This window comes from Montipora foliosa, chromosome 13, assembly GCF_036669935.1.
Source record: "Montipora foliosa isolate CH-2021 chromosome 13, ASM3666993v2, whole genome shotgun sequence".
Classification (NCBI taxonomy): Eukaryota; Metazoa; Cnidaria; class Anthozoa; order Scleractinia; family Acroporidae; genus Montipora; species Montipora foliosa.
The window spans coordinates 28,197,823-28,217,862 of NC_090881.1; the positions used below are offsets into that span (position 1 = coordinate 28,197,823).

General features: G+C 39.8%; 3 protein-coding genes across 5 annotated transcripts in view; 1 reads left to right on the top strand and 2 right to left on the bottom strand.

Annotated features, from left to right (window-relative positions):
* LOC137983919 (lys-63-specific deubiquitinase BRCC36-like) overlaps positions 1-6,665 on the bottom strand; it is a 7,169-nt gene extending 504 nt beyond the window's left edge. The window contains exons 1-9 of the mRNA XM_068831078.1: positions 6,410-6,665; positions 5,941-6,060; positions 5,760-5,853; positions 5,133-5,218; positions 4,802-4,866; positions 3,861-3,960; positions 3,358-3,389; positions 1,792-1,829; positions 1-495 (exon numbers count right to left, since the gene is read on the bottom strand). The exon at positions 1-495 is cut by the window's left edge and continues 504 nt beyond it. Coding sequence (XP_068687179.1) covers positions 323-495; positions 1,792-1,829; positions 3,358-3,389; positions 3,861-3,960; positions 4,802-4,866; positions 5,133-5,218; positions 5,760-5,853; positions 5,941-6,060; positions 6,410-6,556 — 855 coding nt within the window. The 5' untranslated portion in view covers positions 6,557-6,665 and the 3' untranslated portion in view covers positions 1-322. The remainder of the gene's footprint in view (positions 496-1,791; positions 1,830-3,357; positions 3,390-3,860; positions 3,961-4,801; positions 4,867-5,132; positions 5,219-5,759; positions 5,854-5,940; positions 6,061-6,409) is intronic.
* Positions 6,612-10,280, top strand: LOC137983918 (diacylglycerol O-acyltransferase 2-like). Its single transcript, XM_068831077.1, has 4 exons — positions 6,612-7,279; positions 8,424-8,643; positions 9,082-9,263; positions 10,108-10,280. Exons 1-4 carry the CDS (start codon positions 6,853-6,855, stop codon positions 10,260-10,262), a joined length of 984 nt encoding a protein of 327 aa, XP_068687178.1. The 5' UTR covers positions 6,612-6,852; the 3' UTR covers positions 10,263-10,280.
* LOC137983917 (uncharacterized) overlaps positions 10,264-20,040 on the bottom strand; it is a 25,803-nt gene continuing 16,026 nt past the window's right edge. For all 3 annotated transcript variants that reach the window (XM_068831074.1, XM_068831076.1, XM_068831075.1), the window contains exons 3-13: positions 17,393-17,566; positions 16,876-17,049; positions 16,082-16,261; positions 15,632-15,736; positions 15,246-15,341; positions 14,655-14,816; positions 13,593-13,718; positions 13,190-13,274; positions 12,564-12,722; positions 11,443-11,520; positions 10,264-11,234 (exon numbers count right to left, since the gene is read on the bottom strand). In XM_068831074.1, the coding sequence (XP_068687175.1) occupies positions 11,002-11,234; positions 11,443-11,520; positions 12,564-12,722; positions 13,190-13,274; positions 13,593-13,718; positions 14,655-14,816; positions 15,246-15,341; positions 15,632-15,736; positions 16,082-16,261; positions 16,876-17,049; positions 17,393-17,566 (1,572 nt within the window). In that variant the 3' untranslated portion in view covers positions 10,264-11,001. The remainder of the gene's footprint in view (positions 11,235-11,442; positions 11,521-12,563; positions 12,723-13,189; positions 13,275-13,592; positions 13,719-14,654; positions 14,817-15,245; positions 15,342-15,631; positions 15,737-16,081; positions 16,262-16,875; positions 17,050-17,392; positions 17,567-20,040) is intronic.

Below are 20,040 nucleotides of genomic sequence, written 5' to 3' on the forward strand. Positions count from 1 at the left end.
TTAAATAGAAACTACTTTAGCATATGAAGGAAGATTTCCTTCGATTTGAAGTTTGTGTCGTCACTGACACTGTTTGACGCAAAAATTTGATCAAATCAACTGCTTATCGAGTGAACGTTGCACTGCAACATGACGCGCATGCGAGACGAGAGCGCAAGGGCCGACGCATGTCCCCGTGCGACACCTCGCAAACCCCGAGGACAGCAAAACGAAGCTTCAGACCGTCCTCAAATCGTGCTCCCTTTTCTGTCAAGCCAACATGCACAAAAAATAGGATGTTAGCAATGGTTAAATGGCCGTAAATAATAAATTCATTCCTGTGTCAATTTGAAGATTGTAGCTCCGTTGTTAATTTCTCCATTTCTCTTTCTAAAGTCTCTTTTTCAGTTTCCAATGCTGCTGTTCTTTTGAGATTTACTTGTAATCTGTTCTCCAAAGTCTGTAAAAGTGGGCCACACATAACCTCCATCAACTGACACAAGGCTTTGGTAAAGACTGCGAAGAAAAGCACAGAAATCACAAAAGGGCACCCCACGTGCATATTAAGCCAAAGCCTTTGAGAGACATTTCTAGGCTCCTTGTAATGTATAAGGACTGCCTAAAGAGATGTTTTAATCACCTAGAAGAATTCGATCTGTTCGGATATTTTACTGAGATGAAAATTGAAGTTTTTCAAAGTACCGGATTTGATAATGAAAGTACCGAACATGTTTGTTTTCCTTTGTAAGGCTTGCAAGTGCCTTGACATTGAACACCTCCCTCATGGAGGTATGGGTCTCCTATAAATTACTATAAACAGCCCCCCCCCCCCTCCCCCCCACCTTCAAACGTCTTTAGATTGGAGGAAGAAAAAGACAAAAGAGAAAACTAAACCAATCGCGTGAATGAAACGCCAACAGATCGATTATTCCGTTTAGTAAGAAAAATAAGGCGATGTCACTTCTTGTTAGTTTGAAGGATTATTGTTTTATGTTTCTTCAAACCCAAAACCATAAAAAAAAAAAAAGAAAAAACGAAAAAAGACGCCGACAAATCTACAAATTCAGCGTCAAAGTACCGGACGTGAAATGGTTAACAACCGGGACAAAACGTCCGGCCTCCGGCCTCAAACGGAAACCCTGGTCACTCCGAAAATTCTAGGGAATTATCTTCATTTCAGAAATTGCTTGCTGAACATTACCTTCTGAAAACTTCCCAGTGAACCATTTGCTCATCCGAAACTGCTAGGTGACCTTTTTAAATGCCAAAAGTTGAAAAAACCCCTTCCGAAAACGTAAGGGAATACTTTTTCTTGGTTGGGAATCTTTTAGGTTTTAGGTGGTGATTTAGTAAAGAAATCTCTAGATGTTTGGCAACGTACAACCGAAACTCTTAGAACAGTTCAACTCTCGCGAACACATATTTACCGAAGATTATCGTTGGGTGCCCCGGACCAAACAGTATCAAAACTTGCAATCTCACTGAATATCATTGCGAAAGTGCCATCATTTGAAATTTTTGTCCAAACAGCAAGCAGAACATTTGTTCAATGAACCTATTTAAGGCCCATCTTCAATCGACAGGCATTGCGTGCCAAAGCTGAAATTCATATTCATCCAATCAGATCGTTACGATAAGCCATGTGAATTTCCATAACGAAAACAAACGACCGAAAAGCCTATCGGTTGAAGGTGTGACTTTGACGGCCTAAGCTGCCAGTTATTGGAAGATCAAAGGTTTAATTCTCCTGCCATGAGAACCGGGTTTTTTCCCAAATATATATCACTTCGAAAATCATTCACCGCGACTTACCTGTGCTATTATGAACTGCTGTCAAAAGGTCCTTGGAACTAACAATAAAAAACGAAAAGTATGAAAAATGTTTGTCAAAGCCCCTCCTGGCAAAAAAACAATTTAATTATGATAAATGGTAAAGAAGCTAATTAGTATCGACGTCATTATCAAAAGAAATAAACATAATTATCAATGAAAAAGTCATATTATTAATTGTCTAAGGCAACTGAAAGAACTTGCAAGCCTTATGTTAAACAAAAAGTTAAGCACAGTTTCTGTTTTGGTATTTAAGTTAGGCTTGAGTTTCTTGGCATGCTAGACCACCTGAGAAATCAAATGGTGGTTGTAGCACAGGGTTGTTCATGTAGCTAACAATATATTCATCCGGTTCAAGGTTCTATTGTGGCGGTTCGCGCTCTGAGCATCAAAGGGACCTGGTAACAGGATTGTTCCCAGTGTCTCGCAACACCCGGTACGCGGGTACTACGAAGTGTACGCCCGCACAAAACGTCCCGACCGCCCTTTTATGACAGTATGTCTTTAGTTCTTTGGTACAATTGTCAACTTGATATTCTGCTAACTGCGAAACTTCTGTAACCCTGTTACCTCTGTGACTCTGATCCCTCTGTAGCCCCGGTACATGTACCTCTGTAACTCTGTGACTCTTATTACCTCTTTAAACCCGTTACCTCTGTTACCAAAGGTAGCAGCGGGGTTACAGAGGTTACAGGGTAACATAGGTTACAGGGGACCAGAAGTTACAGAGTTACAAAGATTACATGGTAAAAGAGTCAACGGGGTTAAAAAGGTGTTACAAAGGTTACAGGGTAACAGAGTTAAAAAGGATTACAAAGGTTACAGGGTAACAGAGGTTACAGGGTAACGGAAATTACAGGGTAACGGAAGTTACAGGGTAACGGAAGTTACAGAGTTACAGAGGTAACTGAGTCACAAAGGTGACAGGGTAACTGAAGTCACAGGGTTAGCGAAAGCGTAATACTGTCATAAAAGGGCACTCAGGACGTAGTAGTCAGGCACGCACAACAGTCAGAACAGTACTCAAAAACAATGCTTTTATGTCATCTTCAGTATCAATTAATTCCATTGACAATTCTGTAGACAAGCAGATATTCAATTTTTTTTTTATTAACACATCAAATTACTTTTAAACTTTGTAGAGAATAATAATATTATTTGCGACCGTTGCGGTCACTTTGATTGACTCCCAAATTTCAGCAGGCGATTACCCCTTTCTCAAGCGGGGATTTTCACCAGCAGCCGGCGCATCGAGACATTCCTGATAACAGTTGGCTTTCATGAAATCCTGAAGAATATTAGTGATGAATATTAGAGAAGTGTTGATACTGCCTTTAGGTTGTCTAGGCAATGCAGTAATCATGAAAAATAAGAGACAACAAATTGCTCATAAGCAATAATCGGTCATTAACAAACGACCTGTTGATCTAGCTCTCTGCTCGCATATGAAACCTGCTTAAAACACTATCATTCCACTACTGTCGCTGTACAAAAACACTGTAGACGCCGTATTACTAACCAAAAAATACCATAGTAACAGTAACTTACTCTAAGGTTTTTCTGTAAGCTTCTTCTTCTTCCTACCAACACAAAAAAACATAACACCGACATAATTATTGGCTCCATTCCATTTGGCATTAAAAACATATGAAAGGGCCACAAGAAACAGTACTATTTTTGTCATCATTTTTTACTAAACCTCTTTAGTGGTTCATGTCGTTCTCGCCAAATTTTGTATTGAGTTGTTTCAGGTGATATTTCTTGATAGTTTGGCAAACTTTAGGCAAAAAAGTTATGAAAACACTATGGTTCTGAGGGGCTGGAAAAAGCAAAATAATATTGAAAGTTATTGCTACAAACAATTTTTAAAGGAACATGCAGAGGTTACTCGGAGAGGTTTGACTTTGAGTGAGGCTCCAGCACTTGGCTAAGTAACGTGACTTCTGCTTGTTATACACAGCCAGAAGTCAGTCTTGGGTGTGTTATACACACCCAAAATATTCCCATGGCATGTTGCTCCTAACAAGCAACATGAAAGATTTATAATTCACCTTCGACAAAATCTGTGGAAGTTCTGACAAACTGTTCAAAGTGGCCTTCGACAAGACTTGTGTGTGAACTATCTGAAGCTCAATATCTGCTTTCTGATACCTGAATTAATAAGGAGAAAAATACTTTGGTCACCATATTTACTAGATTTAACGCCATTAATTAACACATTAAGCATCGCAGAAAGAAGAAAAAAATTAAAGAACAATAAGCACTGCCCTTGAACAAAGGCTGCACACAATTATTACAAAAACTGGATTATTTGCAAAAAAGAAACAAGTATGGTTACAACTTGGTAATATAAACCATCCACAGCAAAAAAGCAAGATATTGGAACTTTCAACATGTTTCTGTTTCAATACTGTTTTCAAATGATTTATTGCAATTGTTTTCCGTAATTTAAGAAATATGATTTTGAAATGAACTCCAACCTCGAATAAATGATAATCTTAAAAAATAAATGCTGCATTGGAAATGCTAAAACGTTAATAAACTCCACAGCATTTAATAGAGCTAATGTGGTAATTGAAAGAAAAGAGATTAACACTTCCTGGCTCAGAACCTTCCAGATGTTGTTATTCTTGGTGCTGACTAGAAGAGTGAGAATGCCCAAACCAAGGTCACTATTAGAGACAGGGATTTCAAAACACAAATTGGCCAGCTAGTTGGCAGCTGACTATTTCAGCCAACCAATGCAACCATACTGACTAAAAAAGCGGCCATAGTTAGAAAAAGCCATCTAACTTTGTTGTGTAGTCAGCTTCTTCAATGCATAATGACAGATTTGAAAACTGAAATCAGTCAGTAATTGGCTGACTGTACGTCCAAACTTTGCCAGTTATGTTCACTTTCTAAGCCACTTTACTTTTAACCAGTACCAATACTTGGCTTCCATTTGAAAGTGAAGACTGCAGTTACAATTTACGTGTAAAAGACAACTTACTGTGGGGGTCCACCTTCAGGTCTTATATTCACCGACTGGAAACAGTATACTTTGAGATGACCACTCTGAAAGAAACCTCAAAAACTTAATACCTCCACTTCCTGCTTTCTGGTATGAAGAAGAAGACCTTTATTTAGACATGATATCGATTAAAGCTTCCAAGCTTGTGGGGTAGTGAATAGTTCTTTTTTAAAAATAATTTAGATAGCAGTAAGTTAAGTTTCATTTTCCTGGGCCCAGTCTGCATTACTATTCTTTACAATAATAATTATTTTGATTTCATTATTCCTTTTAAGGACACCAACTAAAATGTATGCATCCAACCACCTACCATGTTAGGATCAGCATTGAAACAGGAAAAAATGAGGCCAACAAATCTTTTGTCCATGCATTGGTACATGGCCTGAGTCCCCAAATCTATTAACAATATAAAAAAAGAAAATCAGAGCTGCATCATCATAAGTTTATGATGACCCAAAGGATACATCTACATCTAAATGTTCCAGCACTCAGCAAAGTCCCTTTTTGACTGTTTTTGCTTAGGTGACCTCATACAACATAAACCTTTTTTAGAGACATCATGCCAAGCCGGCCACTTCTGCTGGAGAGAACAGGACAGCCACAACACCAGGGACTCCATCCTCTACTCTTCTCGAATATTGTGTGGGTTCTTTAACGTCACATAGGAAACTTATCAACATGAACATGGAGGATATTTGTGGGATGGGACCTTTGGTTTATAGTCCTTATCCAAGAAGATTGAAAGTCTAGCCATTTGCAGATGAAATTACAAAGGCAGCACTTTCTCCTCAGTTATTTTAAGATCCTGAGTGTTGGTTCAGCCAAGGTTTTGAGCCCGCAACCTTGTGTATGGCAGCCTGATGCTCAACCAACTGAGCCACCAGAGCATGGATAATGACCCAATTGAAAGTTCCATTCAGAGGACTGTGCAACTTACCAACATGCGAAGGCCAAACAGTGATGTGGGGATGAGAGTGATACCAGCCAATCACTCGCATTGGTCGTTGTTTTGAAGTCAGTAACCCAAGTCGCTGTGGGTGAAGTACATGTAAACAAATGACATGGTATACAAACAGAGTCTTAAAAGGACTGAAAACTCAGACTTGTTTCTAGGATACCTCTGCTTGGCTAGACGCGTCAGACAGCTGTTCAGGCGAAATCTCAACTCGATCTTTTCGTTTATCCAGTCTTTGAAGCATGATGACAGAATAAATATGGGCAATATTCTCATCTTCAACCTGTATAGATGAAAGGAGAAATGTTGAACACAATTCCTTAACTGATGAGACTTCATGGTCATGCGTCCGCTGTCGCCCACTAAAAGAACATTAGTATTCCTTAGGTGAACCAGGTTTTGCAAAAAAATGTAGCATTCGTTCAATTTACTTTTTTGGCAACCTTAGCCAATTTTTCTTGGATTTAGTGTCATCAAAGAGGATCACGGAGAGCAAGTACAATGACATATGTAAACTTATAAAATATTTTTTCTCAAGTAGCTCTCGACTATCTCGACAACATAATTATCGATGATTTAAGGTCGTTCGGAGATGAAAAAGAGATAAAATCGATTTTTTAAAGTCTAATTACCTCTCCTATCAGTAATCCCATGACCTCTTCCCTTTCAGTAGACAGTGCATGAGTTAAACACACCATGTAAGCATCGGCTTCAATTTTCACGGCCTCCACCGCCATTTTGGAAATCTCTTCATGGATAGGGACAAAGTATGTCCTCATACATCACCAAACCAATATTTTCCATTGGAAGTCCGCTGGCTATGTTAGACTCATTGTACTGTGATGGAGTGGATCGGAGCGAATGGGTTTCAACCATTTAGTTTGTTTGTTTTAATCCTATCCGAGTGTGGAAGAAATATGAATGTAATTGACTGATGCATTGAGTGAATAAACGAAATGCTGTGCTCTGTGAATGACGTAACAGTGACGCAAGTGAAGGTGTTGAAGCGGTATCTTGTTGTCCATGACTCTAATATCTCGTTTATTCGGTAGCACTTGTATTTGAATACACTCCAATGCCGCGTGTCAACAACTTTCTCGAAGCTGCTAGTGTAGTGGTCTTTTATCTGGTTGGTTTCTTAGGTGGAACACACATTTTGGGCTTGGTCACGATATATCAAATATTTCGTTACACTCCGCTGTGGCCGCTTGTAATTGCTTATCTATCTTGGACTTACCTGATCGAATGGAAGACCCCTGACAAAGGTGGAAGACATCTCTTAAGGAATTACGCTCGGCGATTCCCGATTTTTAAGTATATACGAGACTATTATCCAATTACTCTGGTGAAAACCTGCGAACTGGATCCACAGAGGAACTACATCTTGGGATATCATCCCCATGGGATATTCACTGAAGGTGTATCGGTGGCCCTTAACACAGACTTTTGTGGCTTCAGTGAAAAGTTCCCTGGGATTATTCCTCATGTTGCAGTTCATGCTGGTAAGTGTTCATCGTGCTGGGATTTATTTATCAAACGCAATGAAACTTGTCTAGAGTAAGATGTATTTTTGCTAAAAACTATACCTGTAGTAAATGAGGGTCGTACAGGGGTATTTTCGTGATGCGTGATTAGCTCATTTAATTTTTCGTGAAACGTGAATGTAGGAAATTATTCTTCGTGACTCGTGACCTGAAGGTTTTGCGTGACCCGTGAAGAACCTGAATCATTAACCGATATTCCTGATTTTACCACTTAATTCTACGTGATTTTGGGGCGCAAGTTCTCCGAATTGTTAGAGTAGTCTATCGAGAGTGATTTAGGCATGCGATTTGCAATATGGAGCCTTAACTTAGCCATTCGCGATTTTGCTTCCTGCACTGTTTCTAATGTAAGCACAGGTCATTAAAAAGAGTATCTTGCTTTCTTATTTTCGTGATTCGGGAAAACAAATTTTTTATGTCCTTGAACCGTGATCCTCTATTTTTTAGGTTCGCGAATCGTGCCAGAGACCCCCCCTGTACGACCCTCGTAAATGACATGGCCTAAGATCTCGACCTCAAGACATCGTAAATGTAAATAACGTACTCGAAGTTTTCTTCAATCCAGTTTCAATACTCATTCGTTTTGCACTGATCCCATGGTAAAATCTAAATTGGAATTATAGAAACGGGATTTTGGACTAGACAACGTATGTACTTCGAGAGTCCTCCTTACTCTATGATGTCATTTTCGTTGACCCTTTTTAATAGCATGTAACAGCCTTTAATTATAAATGATATTCTTGTCAGCCTCCAAAAGCAGAGGCACTGTAGCCGTGAAGTGGACAGGTTATAAAACTTTTCACTGGTGATTCTTTGCCTATTCGGAAATATCTTCCGAAAGTAACCTATCCAATTAAGGATCCTCTTAATTCCCTGTTTTGGAAAGCAGATGCCCTCCACATCCCCATTGAGGGAGGCACTTTCTTGATCTCGCATTTACTTATAAATCCCTCCAAAATTTAAAATACGTACGCACCACTGTCTTCCAAATTTGAATGCCCGAGCTGAAAAGAAAAGACCAGCTTTCAATACAAATTTCTCCCCCCCCCCCCCACCCCACCCAAGTACGTCAGTTATTTATCGCCCTGAAAATATTTTTCAGGTCTCGTCAAGGCGTGGCTCTATCGTGACGTTATCTTGAGTTTTGGCGTTGTCAACGCGTCACGTGAAAGCTTAGAGTACATTCTGACCCAAAAAGGTGCTGGACATTCTGTTGTTCTCGTTGTGGGAGGAGCAGCCGAAATAGGTGAAACTCGCCCTGACAGCTATGTATTGACGTTAAAACGACGTAAAGGATTTATAAAAGTAGCTTTGGAAACAGGGTATGTGACAGTCTCTACAACGCCAACATTTCTGTTGAGATTGTGACGTTTTTTATCATTCGCAGCGTGAATCTTTGTCCCCCCTTTCTTTTCCTTAGCAACTGGCTCTTAAGTGTTGTTTTTACCAGTCCCACTTGATTCGGCTAGGGGAATTTTTTTTCGAGGATTCAACGGATATGACCTACATTTCAGTAACCACCACTTATTGCTTCTTGGTAGACTCCTGTTTCCATATCCATGTGCCAGCAATGCATCGCAAACATATTCAACCCATTAAGATAGCAATCGGCAACAGTCGCACCACTGTGGCACAGTCTCCATTACCATTTGTTACCCAGGCTTTTAATTCACATCTGGCCGGTTGGTGCTGTGTTGTCAACACCAACCGACCAACTCGTATTCAGTCTGAAGCAGTTTTATTTATCCGTCCTGTTACAGGAGTGACCTGGTACCCGTCTTTGGCTTCGGACAGAACAACTTGTTCCCTATAATAGGCGGAGATCATAACTCTCGATTCTCACGATTTAATCGTTGGCTTTATTCGAAAACCCGCTTAGGATGCTGTTGCTGCTGGGGATTTTCATGGTGTATGCCGAAACGGTCTCCAATCTCTGTTGTAGGTAGGGAGATGTTTTAATCATTTCTGCCCTCAGGAGACCATGAATAGTTAAGCAATGGAGGACTTTTTCCGTGTTTACATAGCCTCGGGAGAATTCTCGACAGTTATGTAAATCCTCGACTGCGTCTCGGATTTGCCGATAACTGTCGAGAATTGTCCTTATATACTCCCCAAGACAGCCTGACAGGTAGAAAATAGAGATGAGACGTTTTGTTTTTCAAGCTCCCTTGACACTATTAACTTTTTTTATTGCTGACATCTTTATTTCCAAAGAAATGTGCTCGAAATTTAAGGAAGAACCACTACCGAAGAATGCGAACAGAAGTCAACTGTCCATAATTTCCAGCGACAACCAGCGACAAAAATTATCGTAGTTGAAAGAGATTTTGAATAAAATTAACTAGTCTTTCTATTTTCCACAACTACATATTATATGCTGTTTGAAATCATACTAGTTTTTTTGCACCTTAGTAACTGCAGAGATATGAATACTTAGGCACAAACGTCAATACGGAAGAAAAGCTATAATCGTATTCAAATGGAACCGAACTTCTCAGGTTGGTTGGCGTTTATAGGCTGTGTTGGTTTTAAAACAGGAAATGGTTGAAAAAACGAGAGGGTAGCAAGCGCGGCAGGGTCGTTTTCGCTGTCTTTTTGAGATCGAACGAGGGCTCAAGCTACCGCCGGGTACGAGCGACAGTCACGGAGAAGACTGGTAAAGGGATGAGTTCTATTGGGAAACTCAAAAATTCCTGCTCTAACCGCGTTGGTCCCGAAAGAACACTGCCTATGATTTCTTAAAAATGAATAACCTTCGCTTTATTTTACTGATTTTTTTTCCACAGTTGGCTCACCAATTACTGTCGAAAAAGTCGTTAGTCCACCTCAAGAAACTATCGATAGACTACACTCGCGTTATACTGAAGAAGTAACAGAACTGTACAACAAGTACAAGAAGCAGTACCACCCAACAGACACATCACAACTGGTAATACTTTAAATATATGAAAAAATGTTTCAAATAGTTTATTTCTGATCCTTTTTTAATAAATTGTGTTAAAGTATTTTCTTTCCAACCATACATCAATATCTTTACAAGAATTTTCTTAAATCTGAATGGTTTTAAAATTACTCCTTTTTCGAGACTATACAAATTTCTGCACTTTATTTACATGCCAATGTAAAAACACTCTTTCATTCATCGTGGGAACGTGGAATGAAATCGTTGGTTCATAATATGGTATGAAGATAATTAAATAAAATTGAGATAGAGGCACTCTTCTTGTTTTTTTGCGTTGCTTTTTAAAAAACAAACCTCAAGAAATTTGAATGAAGACAAGAATATTTGAGATACACAGATTTAGCTAGGATAACTTTGTTCAGTTATCACAGCAAGAATGCATCAAAAACGTTACTCTCTCTTGAATTCTACTTGACAATCATGACGAAGTAGACTCGAGGCAAGAATGAGACTGCCTGATTATGCCTCGTTATGAATGAGACCTTCCAATGAGCCAGGGATCGGGCGTGTTGTAATGATTCTCGGTCCGTCTTAAACTGCTGTACCAGACCTTGCCTTCATCCTTTCCATGCCATGCTTCAATTATGCATTCAACAGCATGAATGACCAATCCCGCAAGCTCAGTCTTGTGCAAGTCCTGAGCACTTGTCTGTGAAGCCTACGTTATCCACTAGATCATTCAAAAGCATTCTGAATCGATCACTTCATTCATTGCTTGTCAAAAGATCGAGCTCTTGCGCTTGTCTTTGCTCTTTTTCGATCCTCGCAGGCCAAAACTCCTCCGAATAACAGCTGACCTTGCACCTAGGGAATCGGCCATTTCTTTACTTTCATTTACTTCTCTTAAATCAGCGCTGGAGACTGGAGCCGGCAGACGCAGCAATGGTGAAGGAGGGGCTTTTATTTCTGTTGTGGACTGGGACTTAAGTAGTGGCTTCTCTTTCTTACCACCTGTATAACAGTAAAAAAAAATTCCTTCTTTAAGCGCATTTGTTACTATTGCAATGAATGAAAACCGTTTGCCAATTCAGCTTCCGTGTTCTTAATTCCCTTTCACCTGACATAGGGCTCCTACGTTTTTTTTTAAATTTATCAAATGAACTGGACAAACGCTGGCTTACAGCACGGTAGTCATGGATGTGTATTTGAAATCTCTTACCATTGGGTTTCTTCTGTTTCACGGATGCTTTTGCTGCTTTCATAGCAGCTTTTCTTGTGTTCCGTGATATGACAAGACCTGAAAAAGATCAAGAAGCGTTAGATAAAGGACCTGAAGGAGCTCGCTCCACATACAGAATCTAAGGTCGTGTTCTACTGGTTTCAACCGTTTAAACGGCCGCAACCGGCTTCGGTTGAAACGGTTGAGGTTTCCCAATAGCACACTCTTCCGACCGTTTTCGGTTGAAACGCGGTAACTCCTGGGAATAGTTATTACCAGACTTCTCAGCGTTGACAAGTTGAGGGAAACAACACTGCAGGCGGCCGAACAGCGGTCGCTGGAAATGCTTTTTTAACCGTTTCAACCTACAATAGTTTGATGTCGGTTGAAAAAGTTGATCAACCCAACCAACCAAAAACGGTTTTTCCCAATAGAACACGGCCTAACTGTACAAATCAAAAGTCTCACAGTGGATCCGCAACAGAAGATCAAGTTTTGTTTTGACAATACAATAAACAAAAGAAGTCGATTCTGATTGCAGAGCAGTACAATTTGTACTTTGTAGAGTTTCAGCTAAGTCAGCATATCAATCACGGACGTGGTAGGACTCAGGACGGCAACATTAGCGACCTTCAGATTGGAGTAAGAAAACCACTATGATTACGAGTTTTCCGCACTGAGCAAGCGCCTTAGGTTTAAAGAACGAAACTTTCGAAAATGCGTGTGCTCAGAACTGAAAACTTGTATTCGTCTTCGTACTCCGATCTGAAGGTCGCCGTTAGAACAAATATGACTGACAGCAGTTGCTAATTTAATTAAACCTGGACGGAAGTTTTTCATAACGGGATGAATGGAAATAAATCTTCCGCAAAGATCTACCCGGAGAAAATTTTTGTTACGGGTATTATAAAAAGAACATCGCACGACCTTCGCTTTGAATAACCCCAACCCTCCTTAAGACTCGTCCATTTTTAAGAACTTTCAAAACATAAACAGTACTGTTAATTCCAAGTTGTATTCGAAATCGTGCGAATTTCAACTCAAAACAACATCTCCTTGTCTCAGTTTGAGGGCTTCTTCCCACCCAAGGTAGAGTAACCGAAATGGGTCGGTATTGTCACCTGTTTTTGCATCTTCGCTCACTCGTCTTCTCTCCTCCATAAATGCTTTCATCCACTTTTCCTTTTGCCCTGCCTTTTTGGTATAGAATATATACCACTTTTCTTTCTTAAAGTTGTAGATTTTCCACGCATTATGCAGGGGAGAGCGATCAAGAGATTCTAGAAGATAACAAAAGCAAAGACGTCGTGATCAAACAGTGAATGCACAGTGTCGCAGTGCTTTGAGTTCTCAACTCCCAACGCTTTGCTCTCAAATCACACTTCAATGATCTTCACTACAAATCCAAATATTTTCCGAGGTTTTCAAACCACTTAAAAAAACTCTTCACTTGGGAATTTAAAGTCCTAAAATTTCCAAGACCCTTTTCGCTTGTTTTACTCTTAGTACAAGTATAACAGTCTGACCTCTTTTTATGGTGCATAATTATGGAACATTTCACTCCATGAATATTACTTCTCTGAAAATGTGAACTCTACGTTGGCGAAAGATGATCTTACCTTTTCCGGAATTTGGGCCTATTCTATTACCGGCGTTATTTAGTGATTGTCAATTCTTTGGTTTTCGTTTTACAGCACCCTTAATAGTGTCGTGAAATAAGTTAAGCAAGCTCAGTGGTGGCTAATACCTTCTCCATCTCCCAGCCAAATCACTGTACAGTCATCCATGTCAATTCGTCCTTTGTACGTTAAACCATTCTTCTTCAAGATATCCTGAAAGAGACAGAAAAAAGATATATATACTGTATATCGAGATAGGATATAATGTTTAACTATGCAGAACCCTTTGTGCGCTGATCACAACGATGACCATCACTAAAGGTGGTTAAAAAAGAAAACAAAATTGAAGTTATGTCACTTGTCTTCCCATTGGAATGGACAGTTCAAATCCTATGTTGTATGGACAATTGTGGCGGGTGGTGGAATCTTGCGTTCACACTGAAATGCGCAAAAAGCTATATAGCGTACGAAATTGTAAACCGCGGCTTCCATTATATAAGAAAAAAGTTGTGAAATACTTGCGACAATTACCTTTTTACAGTAAACTAGTTGATGATCAAACAAGAACATAGAACATGATTGAGAACTGCCTTTCGATGTCTTGATCACATCTCCGGAGTGTATCAGCTCTGAGCTTCTCTCCAAAACATCCTCACCCTTCAGAATAGAAAACAAGGTTCAGAGAAAAAGCATCAGAGCAATTCCAACACAAATCGTCGCAGACAGTGAAATTAGCCAATCACATCGAAGAGGAAATACACGAAGTTGAGGCTAAGGGAGGGAAACGGCGTTCGACCAAGTGACAGCAGGTATGCAATGGATCTCATTGGTGCAGTATTTCTAAGCCAGTCACTAATTGTAGGAGTCAGTGGAAAACTCGGGCCATTACTAAATCAGCTACGATATTCAATTCCTCAAAACAGTTTTCCCAGGTCGAAGTTGAACCCAGAAATTCCGAATCCAAGTCGGGCATCCCAACGGTTCAGTCACACTGCCTCCCTTTCTAGCAAGACTGACATAACAACTCCCCCCACCCTTGTATGGGGGGTGATCAGGGTCAAAATTCAGTTTTGCTATTCCGCAGTTCGATTTTGCAATAGCCGTCGCCATCTTGAATTAGAGTGAGCTTTCGTTCTGAGTCCTCGCACGTCCAGCTCGGACCGCGCGGGGTTAGCGTAACAGCACAACTGAACAACGTAACAGCACAACTGAACAGCGTAACAGCACAACTGAACAGCGTAACAGAACAACTGAACTGCATAACGGAACACAGGTAGCAATTGGGAAAGACGTACAGACGAAGTAAAACTGACTTTGAACGCCAAACTGCTGTTCGCGATACGAAGCTCGACCATCGTAACAGGAAGGCAAAATGTAATAATAGCAAACTGAATTAGAATGGAGTATTGCAATTTGTAATTATAAAATGGCGTATTTCAACCACGTAATAACGAACTTGCGAGTCATAACAGGAAGAACAAATTGCGTAATAAGATAGCAGCGCAGTCTTATTGCAAAATCGAACTGCGGAATAGCAAAACTGAATTTTGACCCTGATCACCCCCCATACCCTTGCTTCAACTATCTACTCACCTCCCACCCCTCAATGGTACTTTGCCACTTGGCTATCTTGTTGATGCTTTCAACTTTTCTTTTCCGTTCGTTGATCAAGGATGCCACATTCTTCATAGTTTCAAGCGCTTGCGAAACAGTGTGATAATCCTTGTGAGTTGGTTTCGTGTGCTTTTTCAGTTCCTGGGTACAGAACAAGATGCGATTGAATTTACATGATAAAATTTGGATTTGATGAAGACTAAACACTTATTCTGGACTCTTTAAAACACAGACTATTAATTTGATCGGGAAGATTTCTAAATGGAAGACAATAATGATCGTTTTGTGTCTATATTTATTCGACCTACTGCACTTAATGTAGTGCTGAGGTTAGAAAGGCTTATCGGCGTTAAAAAAAAATATTTTATTTTATTACTATTGTTTTATTTGTCTACCGTTGGGGACATCCCGTTAATGGCATACGTATTCCTTGCGTAAAGAAAATTTCACTTCAATGGGTTCAACCATATATTGTTTTGGACGAGTCAGTTGGCAATGTGAAGGCACTGACTTTGAAGGCATGGTATGTTTGTAACAAACTTCGTAACTTTACCTATCTTGTAAACTTACCGCTAACTGCAGAGGATATTTGCAAATCTTTTGCACCGGTGTCAGCAAAAATCCATCAAGTGATATACTTATCATATCTTGGAGAAGACGACATGCCTGCAGACATGAAATAAACGTTTTAATAACTCGGAAACGAATAGGAAGAAAGAAGTGATTCGGAAAAGTTATGTGACTGTGAAGATTGAAGTGACTTGAAAAGTGTGAACTGACTAGGAAGAAGAAAGAGTCTATAAGGAGAGAACTGACTCGGGAAAACTGAAGTGACTCGAAGACTGAAGTCCGAAGTCACTGGAAAGAGTGAGCTAACAGAAGAATAAAGAGGCTCAGAATAGTGAATTACTCGGAGGAATAATTGATTCGGAAGACACGCGGAACTTTGTTCCTACCTCAAAAAATTGTTTGTACTTGTTGCTTTCACTGAGAGTCTTAAGCTCTGCCATTGCGTGAGGATGGTTGTTGCAATATTCTGAGTAAATTTCAAATCCTTGCTTCTACAATGTGAACAGATATAAAATAAATCTTCAATCAACATCGACAAGGGTAAGTATCGTGATTTAGTCAGGAAACCATGACAACGAGCGTACAATTCGCTCGTACTTCTCAGGATTTATCGAATTATCGACATAGAATGGCTTTCCCGTCAATAATGATCACCCTGCCCAATAAACGCGCGATCTCTCCGCGTACGTTACATGTGCATAAATTTCAAGCGGGAAATATGAATCCAAAATTAACCCTTGGACGGCAAATACCCTTCGAAGTATACTGATATTTTAAACTTAATTTTGGGTCTGATAACGGGGTTAATAGTGATGTAAACAACGAAAGAAACGTACATTGTTTAGAAACACAGAACCAATTTCCGACGCACAAGGATCTTCTTCTACAAAACAATCTTCAAACTGCGTCAAAATTTCCAGGTGAAATTCATAAATCTGTTCAATGTTGGAAAAAATCTTTGCTATGCTTTCTTCGGTAAACATGTCTGTTCTTTGACGAGCCTGCTTAAGGTAGCCCTGTTAGGATAAAGACAAAAAATGAAACAACGTGTCAATGTAGTACCAAACGTTTTCCCCTATTTTATGACCTTTATGAATTTCGTCAAACCTTTCTATAAAGGCATCAAGCCAGATAAGGAGAGTGACGCAGAGCAACGGGAAAACGCGCGGGTAACTGGTACAAAGCGCGCGAGAAGGTTTACGACAGTGACGAGCAGGAGACTCGACGCTTGCGGCAAAAAAAATTCTTCCACAACCTTAACAATTCTGTAGGGATTCCTATAAGCATATCCTGAACACTCAAATTCTTTTAGAGTGGTTTTCAATTGAGTGTCGAAAGTAATAAGTGAATTACTTTGGTTTATGATTACTTCACTCAGTGCGTGATTGGTTCAATGTTCTCGCGCCATTTTTTCAACCAATCAGAGTGAAACCCAAACTAATCGTGGCTTGCGCGTGCACATTTTCCCGCGCTTTGTGTCGGCTACGTGTAATTTACTTTTTTTTTGATTGGTTTACTGGATTGTCTCCGACCTTTTTGATTGGCCAAGGTAATTACTTTGGTTTTGGTTGTACGACACTCGATTGAAAACTGCTCTATAAAACCATTTCCTTAAAGTTTTACATCTCACCTCTACTACATCCTCTAAATTCTTCACATAATCTCTCTCCGTATTCAAGATCTCCAAGACAACACGTGATCGGACGTCAGAATCAGATAGGAAGCCCTCATTTGTTCCTTTCCTTGTTCGTACGGGTGCAGCGAGTTTAGTTTCGTCTGCAGCTAGTGTCTGAGAAATGCGCACCTAAAGAGAAATGTTTGTAAAGTGAATGCAAAATCAGATGGATTACGCCTCAAGTAATCCTAACGGCTTCTATCTCGTTCTTCCATCACCCCTTCCCACTTGAAAAAAATATTATCATCACTATCTCTTATCAGTTTTTTTTTTTACCAAAAATGAGTTAAATATAATTTTGTACATTGTTGCCTTTGAGTGCATGCTGTGTATCGAGACTTGCTTTTCGTTATAGTTCAGATTAAACAGTTTGGAGTTACTTAGTCTGTTTACGGAACAAGGAAATGTCATCAAACTGCGCTCTCAGTGGGCAGATCGTTGCACGCACTGCGTGCCTAGGTTTCTTACTTACCCTGACAAACGGCGCTGGAAACCAGCCAACCAGGTCCCCAACCTGTCCAAACCACCAGTCACATGACGTCATAGTAAGCACAGTGATGATGTCACCCGCCTGGAAACTCAGCTCTTCTGGGTCCATGGTCACGTGATCCCACAGAGCTTCCGCAAAAGCCTCTGGTACATCCATCTGCACGAAACCGGAAACCACACAAGTGATTAAGTACACAAATACAATATAATGTTGAATTGCACGTGGCCTGGTTGATACTGCCAGGGTTCTTAAGGAACTTATTTTGTCCTTTGCATTTTTTTATTACTTGCAGAAATTTGTGTTAAACCGTTAACTAAAGCGTCTTATTTTTTGCCCTCTGCAATCATGGCTACGGTCACAAATGTCACGAAACCATTAGGTAACGTGCAAATAAGAAAACGAAGAAAATAAGAAAAACAATTATCTTTGTAATTACCCCTTTTCATGTCTCCGCTTACCCCACAGTTATCAAACCGCAAACGACAAAAACACGTTGTTTTTAACATTTTCTCAACACAAAATATCAGGCCTCTTTCTTTTGAAGCACCTCGCTAAAAACTATTATTATGAGTCTTAAGCGAAATCGCTGAGAGGTCAGAGTGAGTTATATCGACGAATATTTTCACGATAACGCAAAGGTGCGTGGAATTCACATCTTCCTCTTCGAACTCTCAAGAAAAAATTCTGCTCATTTTCTAAAATTGTCTGAGCTTCGACATCTCTCCAGTAATATTCTTCGAATGTTTCAAGGTTAGCATTAACCAAAGTTTGAACAGTGAAGAAGCCCATCCACTTTTTCAACGGAGGAGGCCATATCGCACCACATTAAACAATTAACGGGTTTTATTGGTTAATTAGCTTTTGCCCTATTGCCAGGGTTAATACTGCAGCCATTTCCAATTACTATGGCCTCGTATATCAAGGCGAGCGATTTGAGTGGGATTGATCGAGACACTGAATATCGAGCAACTTAATTCAAAGTTCAGGAACTTTCGTTTGTGTTTCAAGATGTTTTACCGCAAAAATGAAAGTGCGTATCTACTACGCAAACAGACATCAGCAAAAAAACTTCACATTGAGCACCCGCATAAAAGTGATATGGACTTGAATACCTTATATTTATGAGAGCACTCTTTCGAGTCACGTTTGCCCCAGAAAATGTAAATTTAATTGGGAAACTGTTTAACTCAGTGTTTACTTTACAAAGGAAAAATTCTTAACTTTATCTTCGACGGATATACGAAAACCAAGCTGCTTCCGGTTTTCGCTGTGACAGTTGCAAACGAAAAGTCCCATCATGGAGTATCAAAATTTGCAGGGTTTCAATGTTTTGTCAAGGATACCTTTGGAAACAAAATATATTTTTCAACGCTTGGCATACGGAAATCCATGTATCGTAGGAACCTAATGTATTTAGCTTTTCTTACATGTGAAGCAAAGTAAAGAAGCACCGTACATGTAAAAAGAAAATCAATGGAACGAACGTGACCCTTCGATCAATTTTGAGCATTGCACTGAAATCATCACGCGTGTCCACGCATGCAATGTTTGTAAACTCAGTGAGATACATTTGCACTTCAAACAAATGCGAATTCACGCAAATGACATTCACTTTTGTAATGTTCCCACGACTGTCAAATCGGGTGTCAGTAAAACAGTAAATAAGCGTAGAGCGTTGGAGAAAAAGCGCGCGAGATAAAAAACAGCTCGACTGGACGGAAGGATTTTCCTCAGCTGACGCCGAAGTGGAAAAAAATCTTATACAAATGCCTTTCTTCCCGTTGATTTCGGGTCCAGCCTACACTATGTTTATTAGTCAAGCGATACCTGCATGAAGACAATTGTTTGTCTATCAATTAAGCGGCTTTTGGCATCCAAACAAAGAATTGCTGAATGAATTTTCAAAATTCGTACGGATGAAACCGGCGAGAAGTCAAACACAGTATTTTACATGCATGCACTGCAAAAACAGTAATAGGAACGACTATTGATCAATATAAGGATTTCATTCGAATTAAGACACATATTGCAATTTTAACCCATTTTAAATCTTAAACTGCAATCATGTTCAAAACAGATGACATGGATAAACACGGACTGGTAGCAAGTATTAACTGCAGTATCAGCACCGCTAGATATCCCGAAAATGAATTGCTGATAAATTAATGACCGACTTTGTAAGAAAATAAATGCCCAATACATGAGAAAGGCCTAGCACAACTAACTTCGTGTACAAGTTTACGTATGATCACAACTAACAGGAAAAAATATTGACCGGTGATTCTTCAAGACAGCGAGAAGACCTCGCATATTGACGGTGACGCAGACAAGTTTTGATTGAGGTGGAAGACAAGACAACTGTACAATAAGAAGTTTAACCTTCGTACCTCGATGATAGGTGATAACATCACTATTGACGTTGCTAAGTCCAGATACTATCACACATCATAATGGCAAATTTTGTTTCGCTTGTGCATCCTCTACAGACAATCATTGATGCTCTTCAACGATCGGCACTGAATCATGCATATCAGTGTAATAAGTCATGGTTTTCCGTGTTTCAAGTCAATGTTGTTGCAAATTTTCGCCACAATGCACAAACTGAGAAACTTAAACACAGACTCTCTGCT